The following is a 14,117-nucleotide window of genomic DNA, read 5'->3' on the forward strand; positions in this document are numbered from 1 at the left end:
GTGGTTTCTGTTACATAGAAAGACCTCACCTCCACATGTCACACTGGGGATGAAGCTGCCTCCAGCGTGACCACTCGCTTCCCCACAGCCTGCCTGGGAGCACTGGGCTGCAGCAACCCCCTTGTTCCCATGGGTCCACCTCCAGGCAAGGCACTGGGCAGGGGCTTCCCTCTCTGCAGAGAGCAGCAGGGAAAGACAGGCCACGAAGATGTCCTGTAGCAGCCCAGGATGGCTCCTGGCACCAAATACATTGGCCAGACCCTTGGAGGACTCAAGTCAGGCTGAGGAAAGAGGCAATGGAAACCCCAAGGCAGATGGTGCTGTCAGCCTCGGGAAACCTCCCCAACAGGCAGTACAGCACACCATGCCTGTCCCATGGGATGCAGCCCCCTCCCAGGGACCCCCTACAAGGGCTCTACATGGCTCCCGGCTTTCAGCCAAGGCAATGCCGAGGAGTTCACCAGCTCCCACATTTCCTCGTGTCTCCCCCACCTCCTCACCCCTGCAACCACCCATCCCCAGGTCTGCAAGCCACTGCTCCTCCACCAGCTGAAGCTCTCCCCAGCACATGCTCGGAGCAGGCAGCAGCTCAGCTCCCCGTGGTCAAACCACAGTGAAGGAGCTGCCGCTCCAGTGGCCCCCGCGTTCCCAGCAGCTGCCGTGCCGGAGGAAGCTGCTGCTGTGCTGGAGCAGGAGCCGTGCTGGGGGCAGCTCCCAGCCGTGCACCCACACAGCTGCCCAGAAGGGTTACAAGCACCCAGAGAAAACAAAATCCTTGGGTCAACACTCAGATTTACCCAGCTGCCTTAGAAATACAACCGTGGTGCTCCATGTAAGAACATCGGTTGCCCAGGCTGAGCAGAAGGGATGCCAGGAGTTGTGGGGGTTGTTGCCAGCTGCTGAGAGCGGGGATGGGGGAAAACATTGTGCCGGGAATCCCAGGACAGCCACCTTGGGACAGGAGGATCCCACCCCTCACTAGCACAGCCATGGCCTCGTGTGCGAGGCTATGTTCAGAGCAAGGGGCTGCAGCAGCCAGGAGGTGGGCAGGGCTTGCTGGGTCCCATCTACTGTGTGCAGGGAAGTTTTCCTGAAAAAGCCGAAATTTTCCTGCTAAAACAAATTGCTGCTTCAGTGCTGGGCTGCTTGTTGGAGCCGTGCCCCAGCTGAGGCAGCACCTAGAAGGGATACAGGAGCTTGGACTCTCTTTACCCATGTCAGGACCACCTCGCCCCACTGCGCTGCTGACAAGCATCTCAAAGGTGCACGCAGCTCCCACGCCGCCTCCTTCTCCCTGACCCAGTTTGTGTCTTAACGCTGCATCCAGGCGAGCAGCACTGTCAGGTTACAAGTGCAGGCAGCACTGGGTTCTCCCAAGGAGCCAGCGAAGCAAATGCTAAATGTCACCACAATTACAAGGTGTCTGCCTCAGCCCCAGCATCGCTGGCATCTGAGCTGCTCCATCAGCCCTGCACCCGCCCAGCCCAGCTCTGGTACATGCTCTGGTTTCTGCTGAGCTTCAGATCCCTCGGGCTCTGTTAAACCCAGAATCAGCTGGGCTGGATGGGAAAGGGGGAAGGTTTCTGCAGAGCTGCCATTTCTATTTCTGGGCCATCCCTGTTCCATTTTGCTTGGGCACAAGGTGTTTGCTAAAGGACATGGGTCTTCCTTGCACCCTCTCGCCCCTGATATGCAGCTCTGGGTCTTTGTGGTCACCTCCTGCGCAGGCCAGCAGCCCTCAGGGAGCTCCAGATCTCCCCATCAGCCCCTGGTAGCACTGCAGGACCAGGAGGGAGTTTCTGATGTGACTGTGGTGCTGTGGGTCACCAGCAAGACATGAAATCCTCCTTGCCTTGGGAGTCCATGGGACTGTGCATGCATGAGGCTGAGGGAGATGCAGCCCCCAGATGAAAGGGGCATCTGATGGGAGTGGGGGACCCCGCTTGCCCTGTGGCGGTTGGACCCAACCCCATATAGTGGAGTCCAACCCCTCTGTCCAAAGCATGGCCAGTGGGCTGCTCTGGGCCTCATGCAGGACAGCTCTGAACATCTCCAAGGTGGGAGATCCCACCACCTCCCTGTGCCCCGGTCCAGTGTTTGACCCTCAAAGTGAAAAAGCTTTTCCCCACATAGCTATAGGGACATACAGCTGGAATTTCCCATGTCCTGGCTTGTGGCTATTGATCCTCATCCTCTTTCCCTCCTCCCATGAGATAACTGCGGAGAGCAATAAATTTTCCATGAGTGCTCTTTTCTGGCAGCTGAGCAACCCCAAGTCTGCAGGCAGGGAGCTGGTGGGGAGGGGAATGAAGGTCACTGCATCCGACGAGAGGAGATGGTATCTCTGGCCTTGCTGCCCTGATCTCCCCCCAGCCCACGCGCATCCATCCTCATCCTCCTCCCTGCTCTCCTGCCACTGGTGCAGCATCAGCAAAGCGCTTCACACCAAAGGCCCCCAGAAGTGTCCAAAGTATTAGTCACTAAATTGAATGAATAGTAAAAATAATGATTACACCCCTTGGGATCTATTGGGACTTTAGGAACATCCATAACTTTCAAGCTGGCCAGAGCACTGTGCATGCAGATCTGTCGTGCTGTGGAGCTTATAATTCCCATAATGTCAAGATTTCTGTGTGGTGGCATGTGGAAGAGCCACAGGCTTTAGATCACTTTGCAGATTTTCTGAGTACCGTTTTTCTCGTGGTGGAGCCTCTGTAGAGGGGTGCAAGCCTAGAAATGACCACATCCAAACTCCCATCAATGTGTTAGGACTGTACTGCAAGAGCATCAATGGTCAGGTCCTGAGCACCACCAACCCACACACTTCTGCTGCTTCAAACAGCAACCAGAGCAACCAGCTCTGCAGCAGCTGGTTGCATCCTTAAGCAACCAGCTGGCAACAAGCAATTCTGCTGGTTTCTTGGCAGATAGCATCCTTCCTTCAAAATGGTGTTTGCTCTGTCTGGGCAAACTGCGCATCCCAGGAGCTGTCTGCAGTTTTGGTTGAGCTGTGTGGCAGATGCATGGTGTGAAAGCTGCCCTGCGTTCCACTTCTGCTGGTGTCTGTGCTGGGCTGTTGTGGGGGCTGATGTCACCTCAGCCAGGCCTAGAGGGTCTCAGCCTGGAAAAGCAGCAATCATGGCACTCAAGATCCCTTCTTCTGATGCTCTACGCCAGGAAGGAGAGACAGTCCAAAGGGGATGGAGCATGGCACAACGGAGCATGGAGGATGATAAGACTTAATGTGGACCATGGGTACCACGTCCACATCTCTCCCAGCCACATCGGGCTGGGGCATCCCTCCGGCGCCACAGAGCAGCCAGGCAGGCGCTGGCACCAGTGCCTGGCCTGCTACAGACCTGCCGATAAAGCTGCTCTCTGGGAAGCTGAAGATGAGCTCATTTTTTTGTGGGTGAATTATCTGTGTGATAAGTGATTCACCAGTGCAAAACAAGATCATTGCAAGAAACAGGCTGGATTTTGGGAAGAGCTGTTGGTGTGTGCAGGACCCGGTCAAACAAACTCTGTAATGAGCAGCAAGCAGTAAATAAAAGTGGCGTGAGTCATTGCAAAAGCAGCCCAGGTGCTGCCGCCAGAAGCATGGACAGCAAAGCTCAATGCCAAGCGTGCAGGCTGTAGATGGGATCTGGGATGCGGGGCAGGAAGGCTTGGGACACACGGAGCTGCTGGCTCACTTGGGTTGAGTGGAAAGCAGAGACACATGTGTCATCACAGCGCAGGGTCAGCACCAAGCGAGGAAGGAGCCATCCTGTTAGAGCGGGTCCTTCTCCACAGTCATTATAAATCCAGAAGCGCAATAAACCCCTGAACATGCAGCTGGATGACCCAGATGATGATGGTTGATGCAGATGACGAGGAAGAAAAATCTTCTGGCATCACCATTCATCTCAGCGGAGTTGCAGCAGACACTAGCCAGCGGTGTTAGGTCTCTCAATGCATCTGTAAAGCAAAGGTTTGGAAACGATCCATTTGTGACACCGGCAAGTAATGAATTTTGCAGAAAGAAGCTGTGGTTGCACGCAGGGCAGTCCCAGCAGGACCGATGCCAACTTGATTACAACAAGTAACCACTTGATTACATAAAACAAAACTTTGTTCGTCTGGGTGGCATGAAGTGAACCCACTGGCAAAGCTGCTCCTGCATGTGTGCCCAAGTAGAGCTCGAAGCAGGACACGAGGAATGGTGGGCACACTTGAGCTAAGGAGCAACCTCCGAGCCTAAGGGCATGCTTGGTCTGCTGAAAAGGTCTCAGAAAATCATAAAATAAATCAGTGCTGTTTGTAAAACCCACAAAAGCATGCCATATGACATCAGCACAGCTCAGAAGACATGCTGAGAATATCCACATGCAGTGTAAAGATGTACATTTACAATAACATGCAATGCAATAATTTTTTATAAAAGATAATGCAGCATATATGTATATATGACATAATTAGGTGTTAAACCCAGGAGTAAGAGTGTAGCCAGACCCAAAGGCAAAGGGTAGAGGTGGTCAGAGGTGCTGGGATTTGGTAGGGACATCACTTGAGAGCATGGCCACCCAGGCCTGGCCAGAGGTGGGGGGTCTGGGCTTTGAAGGATGAGATTATTTTCAGTTTGGGGCGGAAAGTAGAGATCTGGGTGGACCAGCTCAGCAGAGAAAAGGGAAAGCTCTGTATCTCCAAAAGCAAGCCTGGGAGAGCTCTGCAAGTCTCCTTGAGCACTCACACGTTGGGATGAAAACTTGGGGCTGAAGCCTCCCTTGGACCAGACTTAACCAGTGGCACTTGCCACCAAGGACCCCACCAAGCCTCACAGAAGCTGTAGGAGTAAAAGCAGTGCTAGGCTTTGGCTTGGGCTGCAAACTGATTCACAAGTACCTGAACAGGCGGAGGAGAGCCTGAGAAGTGCTGCTGGGATGGGATGAGATGGGAGAATCCAGTGCCACTTCCACTGAGCACACGAAGCAGAGACTAGCACAGCCATTGGGGCAACACGAAGATCCCCAGCATCTTGGCACAAACACACTCTTGTTCAGCAGAAAAGATGCCTGATACAATTTATGATTATTTTTAAATAGAGCTGTTGCTCAACTCATAGAATAGCAGTGTAATAACACTGTATAGCTGGGTCAGCATGGGGATGCCATATGAATTAATAACAGAAAATGGCTCGTGCTCACTCACTTCCTGCAATTTCCTTTGGTCTGTGAGTTCAAGCGTGATATCTCGGTTCTTGCTATCTGCATCCAGAAGCATTAGCAGGCAAGTATGCAAAAACTGACACAGAGAGGATGGGGAAGAAGATTAAGGGAATCCCTGTTTAGCACTGTTAGGGTGCCAGACAGCAGCAGCCTCAGACTGCTTTCGGCAGGTGAACAGGTCAAAGAATTACACTTGGAGGGACTAGAGGCAAAGTCGTTACGAAATCCCTTATCCAATGAGAGAAACTAAAAGATTAAAAACACAACTGCTAACATTGTCAACAGGGGAGCATGGATTTCCAGGTGGAGGCAGCTGGTGGGTGAAGCTGCATGGTCCCCAGGGGGAAGCCACACTCCAGGGTTGGTCCAGCCTGAGGATGGAGGGTGGCTGAGCCCTTGGGGTACCAGGACATCCCTCTGGCCCGGGTGGGTTTGGTCACCTCTTCCAGGCCAAGTGTATGGGTGAGATTTTTAGCATCATTGCCTGGAGCTTGGATGATTGGATCATCTATGGGATGTATAAGGCCTGGCAGAGCTGAGCTTTCCTCCAGGCAGGCAGTAGGGGTGCAGAGCTGTGCAGTGAAATACGCGAGCTCCAGCTGCTGTGTCCGTCCCACTGATGGAGAGGCCAGGGGTCAGTGATGGTGTGAACACCGTGTCACCGTGTGGTCACAGCACAGCTCCAGGGTCACGCAAAACCCTTGTCACAGGAGCACACAGCAGCTGGGTCTGTGCTGCAGCAAGGCTGGGTGCTCAGCACGCAGGTCTGGGCAGGATAAGCTTTGGGGGGAGGGCACCAAAATCCAGGAAAAATCCTAGGGACAAGTGAGGAGAATAAAGAGCTCAAAAGTGGCAACGGGTGACACAAGCGGGGAAATCCCAGCAGCACCCAAAGGAGCCCAGTGAGCCCCCAGCAGCACCACCCTGCTCCAGCCAGGATGGGGTGGGGGCATGGAATGGTTTTGGAGGCGCATGTGCCCGAGTCCCTGTCGCTGGGGGGGGTGGCTGTGAGCTCTGGGTTCCAGCGTGGCTGGGGAGCTGGCCTGTGGCCTCCCCACGCTGGAGGCACCCATGGCGGGGGGAGAGGGCAGCATGGCCTCCGACATCTGCCAGAGCACGGCAGGAACCCAGAGGCACAGACCAGGGGTCGTCCGACCAGGGCGCAATGTCCGCAGCCCAGGGGCTCGTGTCTGCCTGTGCCAGCGAAGGGGTCAAACCAGCAGGGCCACAGCAACACGTGATGCTCCCCAGTGCTCCCCAGAGACGCGACAGCACTGCTGGTGCCCAGTGGTGGTGTGAGCCCCCACACGCCAAGCTGAGCCCACCACATCCCCCAGCGAGACTCTGTGCCCCGCTCCCCCCTGTCTAGAGCTCAGTAGGGATTGGGGATGTTCAGCAAGGTTTTCAGCTCAGCAGGGGGGGGGGGGGGGGGGGCTCTGCTCCTCTCCCTCAGGGGTGGCTGTGGGTCGGGGTCGGACCTGGCAGTGGGGCAGGGGTCTCGTGGGACACAGTGTGGTGTACAGCTGATTCAGCAGTGGGAAGAAGGGGGGGTGGGGGGGTGGGGGTGGCATTCCTGGTGTTACAGCCTTTTCCCAGCCCCGAAAGCTGTGGGGGCTGCTGGCGGGGGCCCCTCTCCCCACTGCCGCATGCTCCCTGCTGCTGCCCCCAGAACCGCTGCCCCCCGCCCCCCCCAGCAGCATCGCCTGCTCCCCAGCCAGCGCCGCGGAGCCATTTCCAGCGGATGCTGAGTCACTGCAGGCCCCTCCGAAACCCCCCCGCAGGGACCCGCTGGGGCGGCGGGGTGAGGGAGCCGGGGGGGGGGGGCGGGGGGGGCGGGCGGGGGGGTTGTGTGCATGGGGGGATTGTGCAGAGGGGGGATTGTGCGGGGCACGGGGGGTGTGCGGGGCAGGAAACTGTGAGGAGGGGGCTGTGCGGGAGGGGGTGTGCGGGGCAGGGGGTGTGTGCGGGGCAGGGGGTGTGTGCGAGGGGGGTGATGTGCGGGGCGGGGGAGTGCAGGGCAGGGGGGTTGTGTGGGTGGGGGGATTGTGCGGAGGGGGGATTGTGTGGAGCACGGGGTGTGTGTGGGGCAGGGGGGATGTGCGGAGCAGGGGGGGTGCGAGGGGGGTGATGTGCGGAGCAGGGGGTGTGTGCGAGGCAGGAGGGATGTGCGAGAGGGGTGATGTGCGGGGCAGGGGGGGTGCGAGGGGGGTGCGGGGCGGGGTGTGTGTGCGGTGGGGGGTGTGTGCGGGGCGGGGGGGCCGTGCGGAGCGGGGGGGGCTGTGCGGTGGGGGGTGTGCGGGGCGGCGGGCGGTGCGGCCGGCGGGCCCCGGCGCTGCTGAGCGAGGGAAATGTGAGCCGGCTGCACCACTGCGGCGGCACTGCGGGCGCCGGGCGGCAGCGGAGCGGGAGCGCGCAGGCAGCGCCCGCGCCCGCCGAGCCCCGCGGGACAGCGGGGACGGAGCCTGCCCGCCTGCACCTGCCGGAGCGGGGCAGGGGGCCGAGCCGCAGCCCCCCGAGCCCGGCCAGCCTGCGCCGTCGGCCGGGGAGTGTTGCATCAGCCCGGCGCGGCGCGGGGGCTCGGCCGCCGGCGGAGGCGGCGGGGGGAGCCGGGGGAGGGCGAGCGGAGCGGCGGGGCGGGCGGGAGGTGCCTCCCCGGCGGCGGCAGCGCCGCTACCTGCCGCCTCCCCCCCGCAGCCGGTCCCCGCGGAGCATTCGGAGCCGGAGGAGCCGGCGAGAGCCCGGCGCCGCCAGCCCCTGCCTTTGTGCCCGGCTCCCCCGCCGCGCCGCCGGGACAGCCGCCTAAGGGGGCGGCGGGGCCGTGGGAAGCGCGGCCGGGAGCCACGGCCCGACCGGGAGCGGCGGCGAAGACGCGGCAGCATCCTTGGGGAGCCGGCACCGGGCACGGGCAGCGCCTGCATCCCTCTGCCTTTCAGATAACCTTTACCCGCTCGGGCCTCCAAACGGGCACCGGGGCCGCAGCAGGGGGGGCCGGAGGCTTGAACGGGGGACGCGGCCGGCCCGGGACCCCCGCCCGCGCACGGCGGGCCGATGTAGGTAAGGGCTGGCAGCGACCGTCCTTTTGGCCGGGCTGCCCGGGGGGCATCACCCTGCGGGCGCGCAGGCGCGGGCGTGAGATGGTGTGTGCGAGTGTGTGCGGGCGGGTGTGCGGGTGTGCACACGTGTGTGCACCGCGGGGCTGCCAGCGCGGCGTGGGGCGGGGGATTGCGGTGGGAGGTCGTCGGGAGCTGGGTGCTGGGTGGGGTGGGGGGTGTGAGGTGCTGGGAGGGCTCTGTCGCCCCAGGGGTGCCGGGGATGCGGGGCACGGCGGGGTGCTGCGCCAGGGCTGTGCATGGCGGGGTGTGACGGCGTGAGCGTGGAAGCGCGGTGGCTGCGTGGGGCGGCTGCCCGGCCGCACGCATCGCTGTGCCCGTCGGCGCGCTGCGGGTGAGTGTCTGCGGGAGACCTGCGGGCAGAGCCCCCGGGGCTGCTGCTACGTGCGGGGAGGGGGGGGGACACACGGTGCTCATGGGGCGCAGGGTGCAGGATGTGGGCCCGTGATGGGGTTTGCAGGACACGAGGCCTCCCTCCCCGTGGCAGGCATAGCGTGATGCTTGCAGGACCCCACTGCTGCCAGGGCATGGCCCCCAGGGATGCCCCCGCTGGGGTCAGGCAGGGATCCAGCCCCCCACGGCGCTTGGGCATCCAGGGGGGAACCCCCCGCGGCCTCTCGCTGTCCCCAAGGGCTGCTGCTGCAACCAGATGGCCCCCTCGGGCCCCCTCCGTCAGGCCTGGCAGCGCTCGTCAGGAGCAGGCATCCCTCTAACAGGATTTGCAGTGTGATGGAGGAGAGCGCCTTCGCCCTTCTCAGAGGAGAGACAGGCTGTCGCCGGGGCTGCTGAGGGAGAAAATGGCCACGGGCTGGCTGCCAGCCCCCCATCTCCTGCCCCCAAAACGGTGCCTGTCCTCTCCAGCAGTCCCGGGACAAGAGCAGAGAGCTGGGAAGGGGGAGAGGAAGCTGGAGGGAGGGATAATAGCAGGGACAGATCAGGAGCAAGCGATGGAGGTAAAAATAGATCCACTGAGCAGAGGAGGGGCTAAACGTGCGAGAAAACCCTGAGCAGCAGCAGGTCGGTGAGGGAGCCCCCCCCGGAGGGACCCTGCATCACAGCGGGGCACAGGAGGACCTGCCCTGCCAGCCCCCAGGGCAGAGGGGGAACCCGTGACCCCAGCTTGGGGCTTCGGAGTAGGTGCCTGGGGGGAAATACCTGCCTGCTCCCACTTGTCCTGGCCCAGCATGCGGGTGGATGGACAGGACCTGCAAGGGCTCAGTTGCCAAATTGCCGGGATGCAGGCAGGCACACATCCCGAGGGAGCGCTGGCAGCCGGTAGATCCCTGAAGAGCCTTGGATCCAACCCCCTCTTGCTTTTCATTTCCAGCAAGCACGAAGCTGAGCTGGGGCCAGAGGCGCCAGGGACGGAGGGGAGAAGACACGTGGCAGCCCCCACAGCAACCAAGGTGAGCTGCCCTTCGGCACAGGATGCTCCCTGAGCCCCTGCCCCGTGGGAGCTGCCGGTGACAGTGACGGCAAGTGGGAGAGCCGGGAAGTCAGAGCAAAGGAATTTGCAAACACATTCTTCAGCACCACGAGGATCCACAGCAAGTAAACAGGAACAAAGGCTGGGCGGAGGCGGGGACCAAGGTGAGGTGGGGGCTGCCTCTGGTTCCTGCGAGACCCCCACCACACTCTCCTGCCCTGAGCAGCACCGGTGGGTCCCCAGTTTACCCCCAGTTTACCGTTCCTGACTGGAGCTGATCCGGTGTGGGAAGTGCCAGTGAAGACGAAGCTGGGAGCTGTCAAGTGACCGCCAATGTCACATTAACATCCCAGCAAGGCACTGCGGGGAGCTGGCACTTTGATCACCCGCTGAAGAGCATCCTCCAAGGCAGGCAGGATACCGCTGTGAGCCTTGCCTTCCCCTGCCTGCCCTGGCCTCGCACCCAGCACCTGTGGGGCTGGCCGGAGAAGAGGGGTGCAGGATCCGTGGTGCTGCCCCATCTTCCCAGGATGCTCTCCCATGCCAGCAGCTGCTCCCCATGCTCCTGCTCCGCAGCCAGACCGAGATTGAAAGCTCAGCAGGCTGCCAGCATGTTTTAGCCTCATGCAGGCGTCCCTCGGAGACCCCAGAGCAGTGGACAGTAATGTGAAAACGATACTCATGTCGTGTCTGAAAGGGCAACAGGTCATCATTAAAATGGAGGCGATGAAAATCATTCACCCAGAGAAGTTTTCGGAGCTGCAGGCCTCGCAGCCACGCTATACGCCGGCCCCACGCCGCGAGCCGCCCCTCGTGGCCAAGCGTGCATGGCCCTCTGAGTCCGAGATCATTGTCAACCAGGCATGCGGGGACATCCCTGCCTTGGATGCCACCCCTGGACCCCTGCCGCTGCCCCGGACTCCCCCCCTGCCGCGGCGAGAACGTGGGTACCAGAGCCAGCGGAAAGGCAGCTCGGAGGTCTGCTACCACCGGCAGCCGCCGTCGGACGAGGTGATCGTCAACCAGTACGTGCTGCACCCCTCGACGCCCTGCGAGCCCCTCGAGTGCCCCACCTGCGGCCACATGTACAACTTCACCAACAAGCGGCCCCGCATCCTCTCCTGCCTCCACTCAGTGTGCGAGGAGTGCCTGCAGATCCTCTACGAGTCCTGCCCCAAGTACAAGTTCATCTCCTGCCCCACCTGCAAGCGGGAGACCGTCCTCTTCACCGACTATGGGCTGGCGGCGCTGGCCGTCAACACCAGTATCCTCAACAGACTGCCGGCCGAGGCGCTGACTGCCAACCCCGTCCAGTGGAGCAGCGACACCGACCGCAGCTGCTACCAGACCTTTCGCCAGTACTGCGGGGCTGCCTGCACCTGCCACATCCGAAACCCGCTGTCTTCCTGCACCATCATGTGAGCCCCGCGCCCCTGCCTGCACCTCCTGGCAGCGGGACGGCCGGCGGGTGGGAGCGGGCGGCCCAGCACTGCAGCCAGTCCCTAGTCCCTTCTTTGCCAGTGGCACAGCCCGGGGATGCTCTGATGCTCGCCGTGGCCAAGGATGTAGGACCTGCGTCTTTGCCAGCACTGGCAGGGGGAGAAGGGGACACTGGGACCTGGTGGCAGCCCCCTACACCCACCCTGGTGGTACCCAGGGAGAGGGACACTGGGATGGGAAGCACATCTACCAGCGCATCCAGGGGCTCCGGCTTCCCCTGGTCCTGTGGCAGGTGACCCTGCTGTGCGTCAAGCATCTCGTCGTGCTCCTTCGCTGGGCGCCTTCTTCCTCCTCTCTCCCCATGGCTCCCAAGAATGGACGTTGGGTCCTGACCAAAGTGACACCCTCCCCATCACACTGCAGCTGCCACTGGCAGCACAAGGAGCCCTGGAGGTGCACGGTGCCACACCAGGGTGCCCAGCCGGCATGGGAGGCGAGGACAGGTCCCCAGCTGCCCCCCCACCCCTCTTCTCTGTAAGTTATTTGCCAAAGCTTTCATCTCACCGGCCAAGCCGCCATGCGCCCGAGTCGTTGTAGCCACACCAAGCCACACACTGGCCCCTCGGTTGCAAGCAGACATGCGGCCCGTTTCCTCCGCAGGCCCTTGAGGAAAGCTCCACTTTATCCTCGTTTTGGAGGATTCTTGTTTTTTCCCCAGCTGTCCCCGGCCGCCCCATCCCAGGCCGCTACATGTTCACAAAGGCATTGAGCTCTGCCTGTTCTCTGCCGCTCCGCCTGGGGCCCTGCACCGATGCCCTGTGGGATGGCTCAGGGGAGCAGCATGGGGTCCGGTACCCCAAATTACCAGCTCCAGCGGGGGAATTGGGCTGGGCAGGGGGGCAGAGGTCTGGCTCCGGCCCATGGTCCCTTCCTTGGAGCAGCACCTCTGTTCTGACACCGTGTGTGGAGGGGCTGGCAGGGCAGCGGCCTCCTGTGCACAGTCTTGCCTTCTCCAGGGCAGCTGGAGGGGTAAGCTTGCTGCCAAAAAAGCAAAAAAAATAAACCTAAAAAAATAAAGAAAAAGCCATAATTTGCGGGTGCTCCTGTGGGGCTGAGCACCACAACCCAGCACGGCTGCAGCACCAGGGGCACGCAACCGCTCAGTCCCAGGGCACCAGGGCTGGGCGAGCCAGAGGGGCCCCGCAGAGCCCCACACTCTGGAGGACAGAGCAGCCCTGGCCCTGGCCGAAGCCCAGCATCCATCCAGGGAGAGAGGCTGAACCATCCCCCCGGCCGCCCCAAGGGAGCAGGAGCAGCTGATACCACCAGCGCAGCCCTGGGTACCACCCCGCTGCCAGTGGAGAATGGGGGCCAATACCGTTTCTGTGTTGCTCTGCCAATGCCTCCCGCTGCTGGTTGTGACGATGATCATGTTTTATACCCGGCCTTGTTCTAACCCCCATCAGTCTCCCCAATAAAGATTATATTGGAACGAATGGTGAGCCAGCGTCTCGGGGGGCGTGTCGCTGTGGGCAGGAGTGGGATGCACACCACCCAGGGTGCTGCACCCTGGGCCCGCTTGGTCCATGGGGCAAGGTGCAGGGGAGATACCCAGAGGAAGGGCTTTCCCCTGGACTGACACCACCTCCTCCAACCTGCTCTTGGCCCTGATGCAGTTGTGTCCCTTCCCTGCCCAGTCCCTGGTGCCACTGCACATGGCTGGGCACCATGGGGGTACCCTGCCCACCCTGGCAAGCAGTCTCCAGCTACACCAAGGGCTCTTAAATGCCCACTGTGTGTCCCATTCCTCCCCAGGTGACGTGGTATACCGGGGGGAGGATTTGTCAGACTGGTCCAGGTGGCACCTGTGGGCAATGGGAGCTGGACAGGGACATGGGCAGCGCTGAGCTCCCTCTGCCCCACTCCAGAGAGGCAGCTGCACCCAGGGGCCCTGCCATGCAGCCCTCTGCACCATCCATCTGCACCGGTGGCACATGGGGGCTGCCCTGGGGCCTGGCATACACTCAGCAGCACTGACAAACATCAGTGGAGGGCACCCACTGCTGGCACCGAATGGACCCCATGGTCACCACGATAGCAGCTATCCAGCTGGGAGAGGCAGAAATTCGCAGCAGAAGCAGATGGGAGGATGCTCCTGGGGCAACCGTTCCCCAGGGTGTAAGCTGTACACACAGGCTGGTACGTGCACACACGTGTGCATGCCAGAGGGTGTGTGTGTGCACACACTGAGGCTTTCTGTGCGGGCACAGCCCCACTGGCCCAGTGCTGGCGCCCAAATTTCCTTTCTCTGGGAGCAGCAGCTGTCTATGCCCTCTGCTGTGGGCCACCATGCAGCAGCTGCTTCCAAAGCACTGGCATGTCCCTGGCTCACAGCCGAGCACCAGGGGCAGCCCCCCCGCTGTGGGGTGCAGGGGGTGTGAGGTGGCTGCAGACCCCTTGTTCTTGGCTGCTGGTTCCCCCCCCGGTAGGTGGGTTCTATGCCTGGAAAACAAAACCACATCCCAACCCATGGGCACTGAATTATGGCATCAGCAATGCAGCCAGTGCCACCCCCAGCCCCAAGTGTGCAGCAGCCATGACTGGGCTCCCTGGCCCTGCACCCGCATCCTCACCACCCTTTGTGAGTGTGGGGGGCACATGCAGCCCTAGAAGCAGTGCTGGAGGTTCCTGGTGGTCACAGCATCCCCCCCAGTAAGCCTGATGACGTGGCTGCTGGGGGAAGCTGAGGCAGTCCCAAATCTGGGATGCGCATCTCCATCACCTCAAAGGCTAATCCTGAATCCAGGAGAAGCATCTCCATCTGTGGGGCCCCAAAGTCATCAAAGCAGTGGGCCAGCCAAGGCAGAGGTGGCAGCAATTTTGCCCTCAAAGCAGGATTTTACCCTTTTTATTACGTAACAACAAAGGGTACAG

At 61.1% G+C, this 14,117-nt stretch overlaps 1 protein-coding gene across 2 annotated transcripts; it reads left to right on the forward strand.

Annotated features, from left to right (window-relative positions):
• The first annotated feature begins 7,500 nt into the window (after window positions 1-7,500).
• RNF208 (ring finger protein 208) lies at window positions 7,501-12,679 on the forward strand. 2 transcript variants are annotated; one of them, XM_037400990.1, is made up of 2 exons: window positions 7,501-8,261; window positions 9,645-12,679. In XM_037400990.1, the coding sequence occupies exon 2, from the start codon at window positions 10,368-10,370 to the stop codon at window positions 11,163-11,165; it is 798 nt and encodes a 265-aa protein (XP_037256887.1). In that variant the 5' UTR covers window positions 7,501-8,261; window positions 9,645-10,367; the 3' UTR covers window positions 11,166-12,679. The 2 variants fall into 2 exon arrangements, with proteins under 2 accessions (XP_037256887.1, XP_037256888.1); XM_037400991.1 differs by lacking the exon at window positions 7,501-8,261 and adding an exon at window positions 8,513-8,651.
• The last annotated feature ends 1,438 nt before the right edge of the window (window positions 12,680-14,117 follow it).

Source organism: Falco rusticolus, chromosome 9, assembly GCF_015220075.1.
Source record: "Falco rusticolus isolate bFalRus1 chromosome 9, bFalRus1.pri, whole genome shotgun sequence".
In the NCBI taxonomy this organism is placed as follows: domain Eukaryota; kingdom Metazoa; phylum Chordata; class Aves; order Falconiformes; family Falconidae; genus Falco; species Falco rusticolus.

Coding starts and splice junctions, on each gene's coding strand:
- RNF208 (XM_037400990.1), top strand. CDS start 10,368: ATGCAGGCGTCCCTCGGAGACCCCAGAGCAGTGGACAGTAATGTGAAA.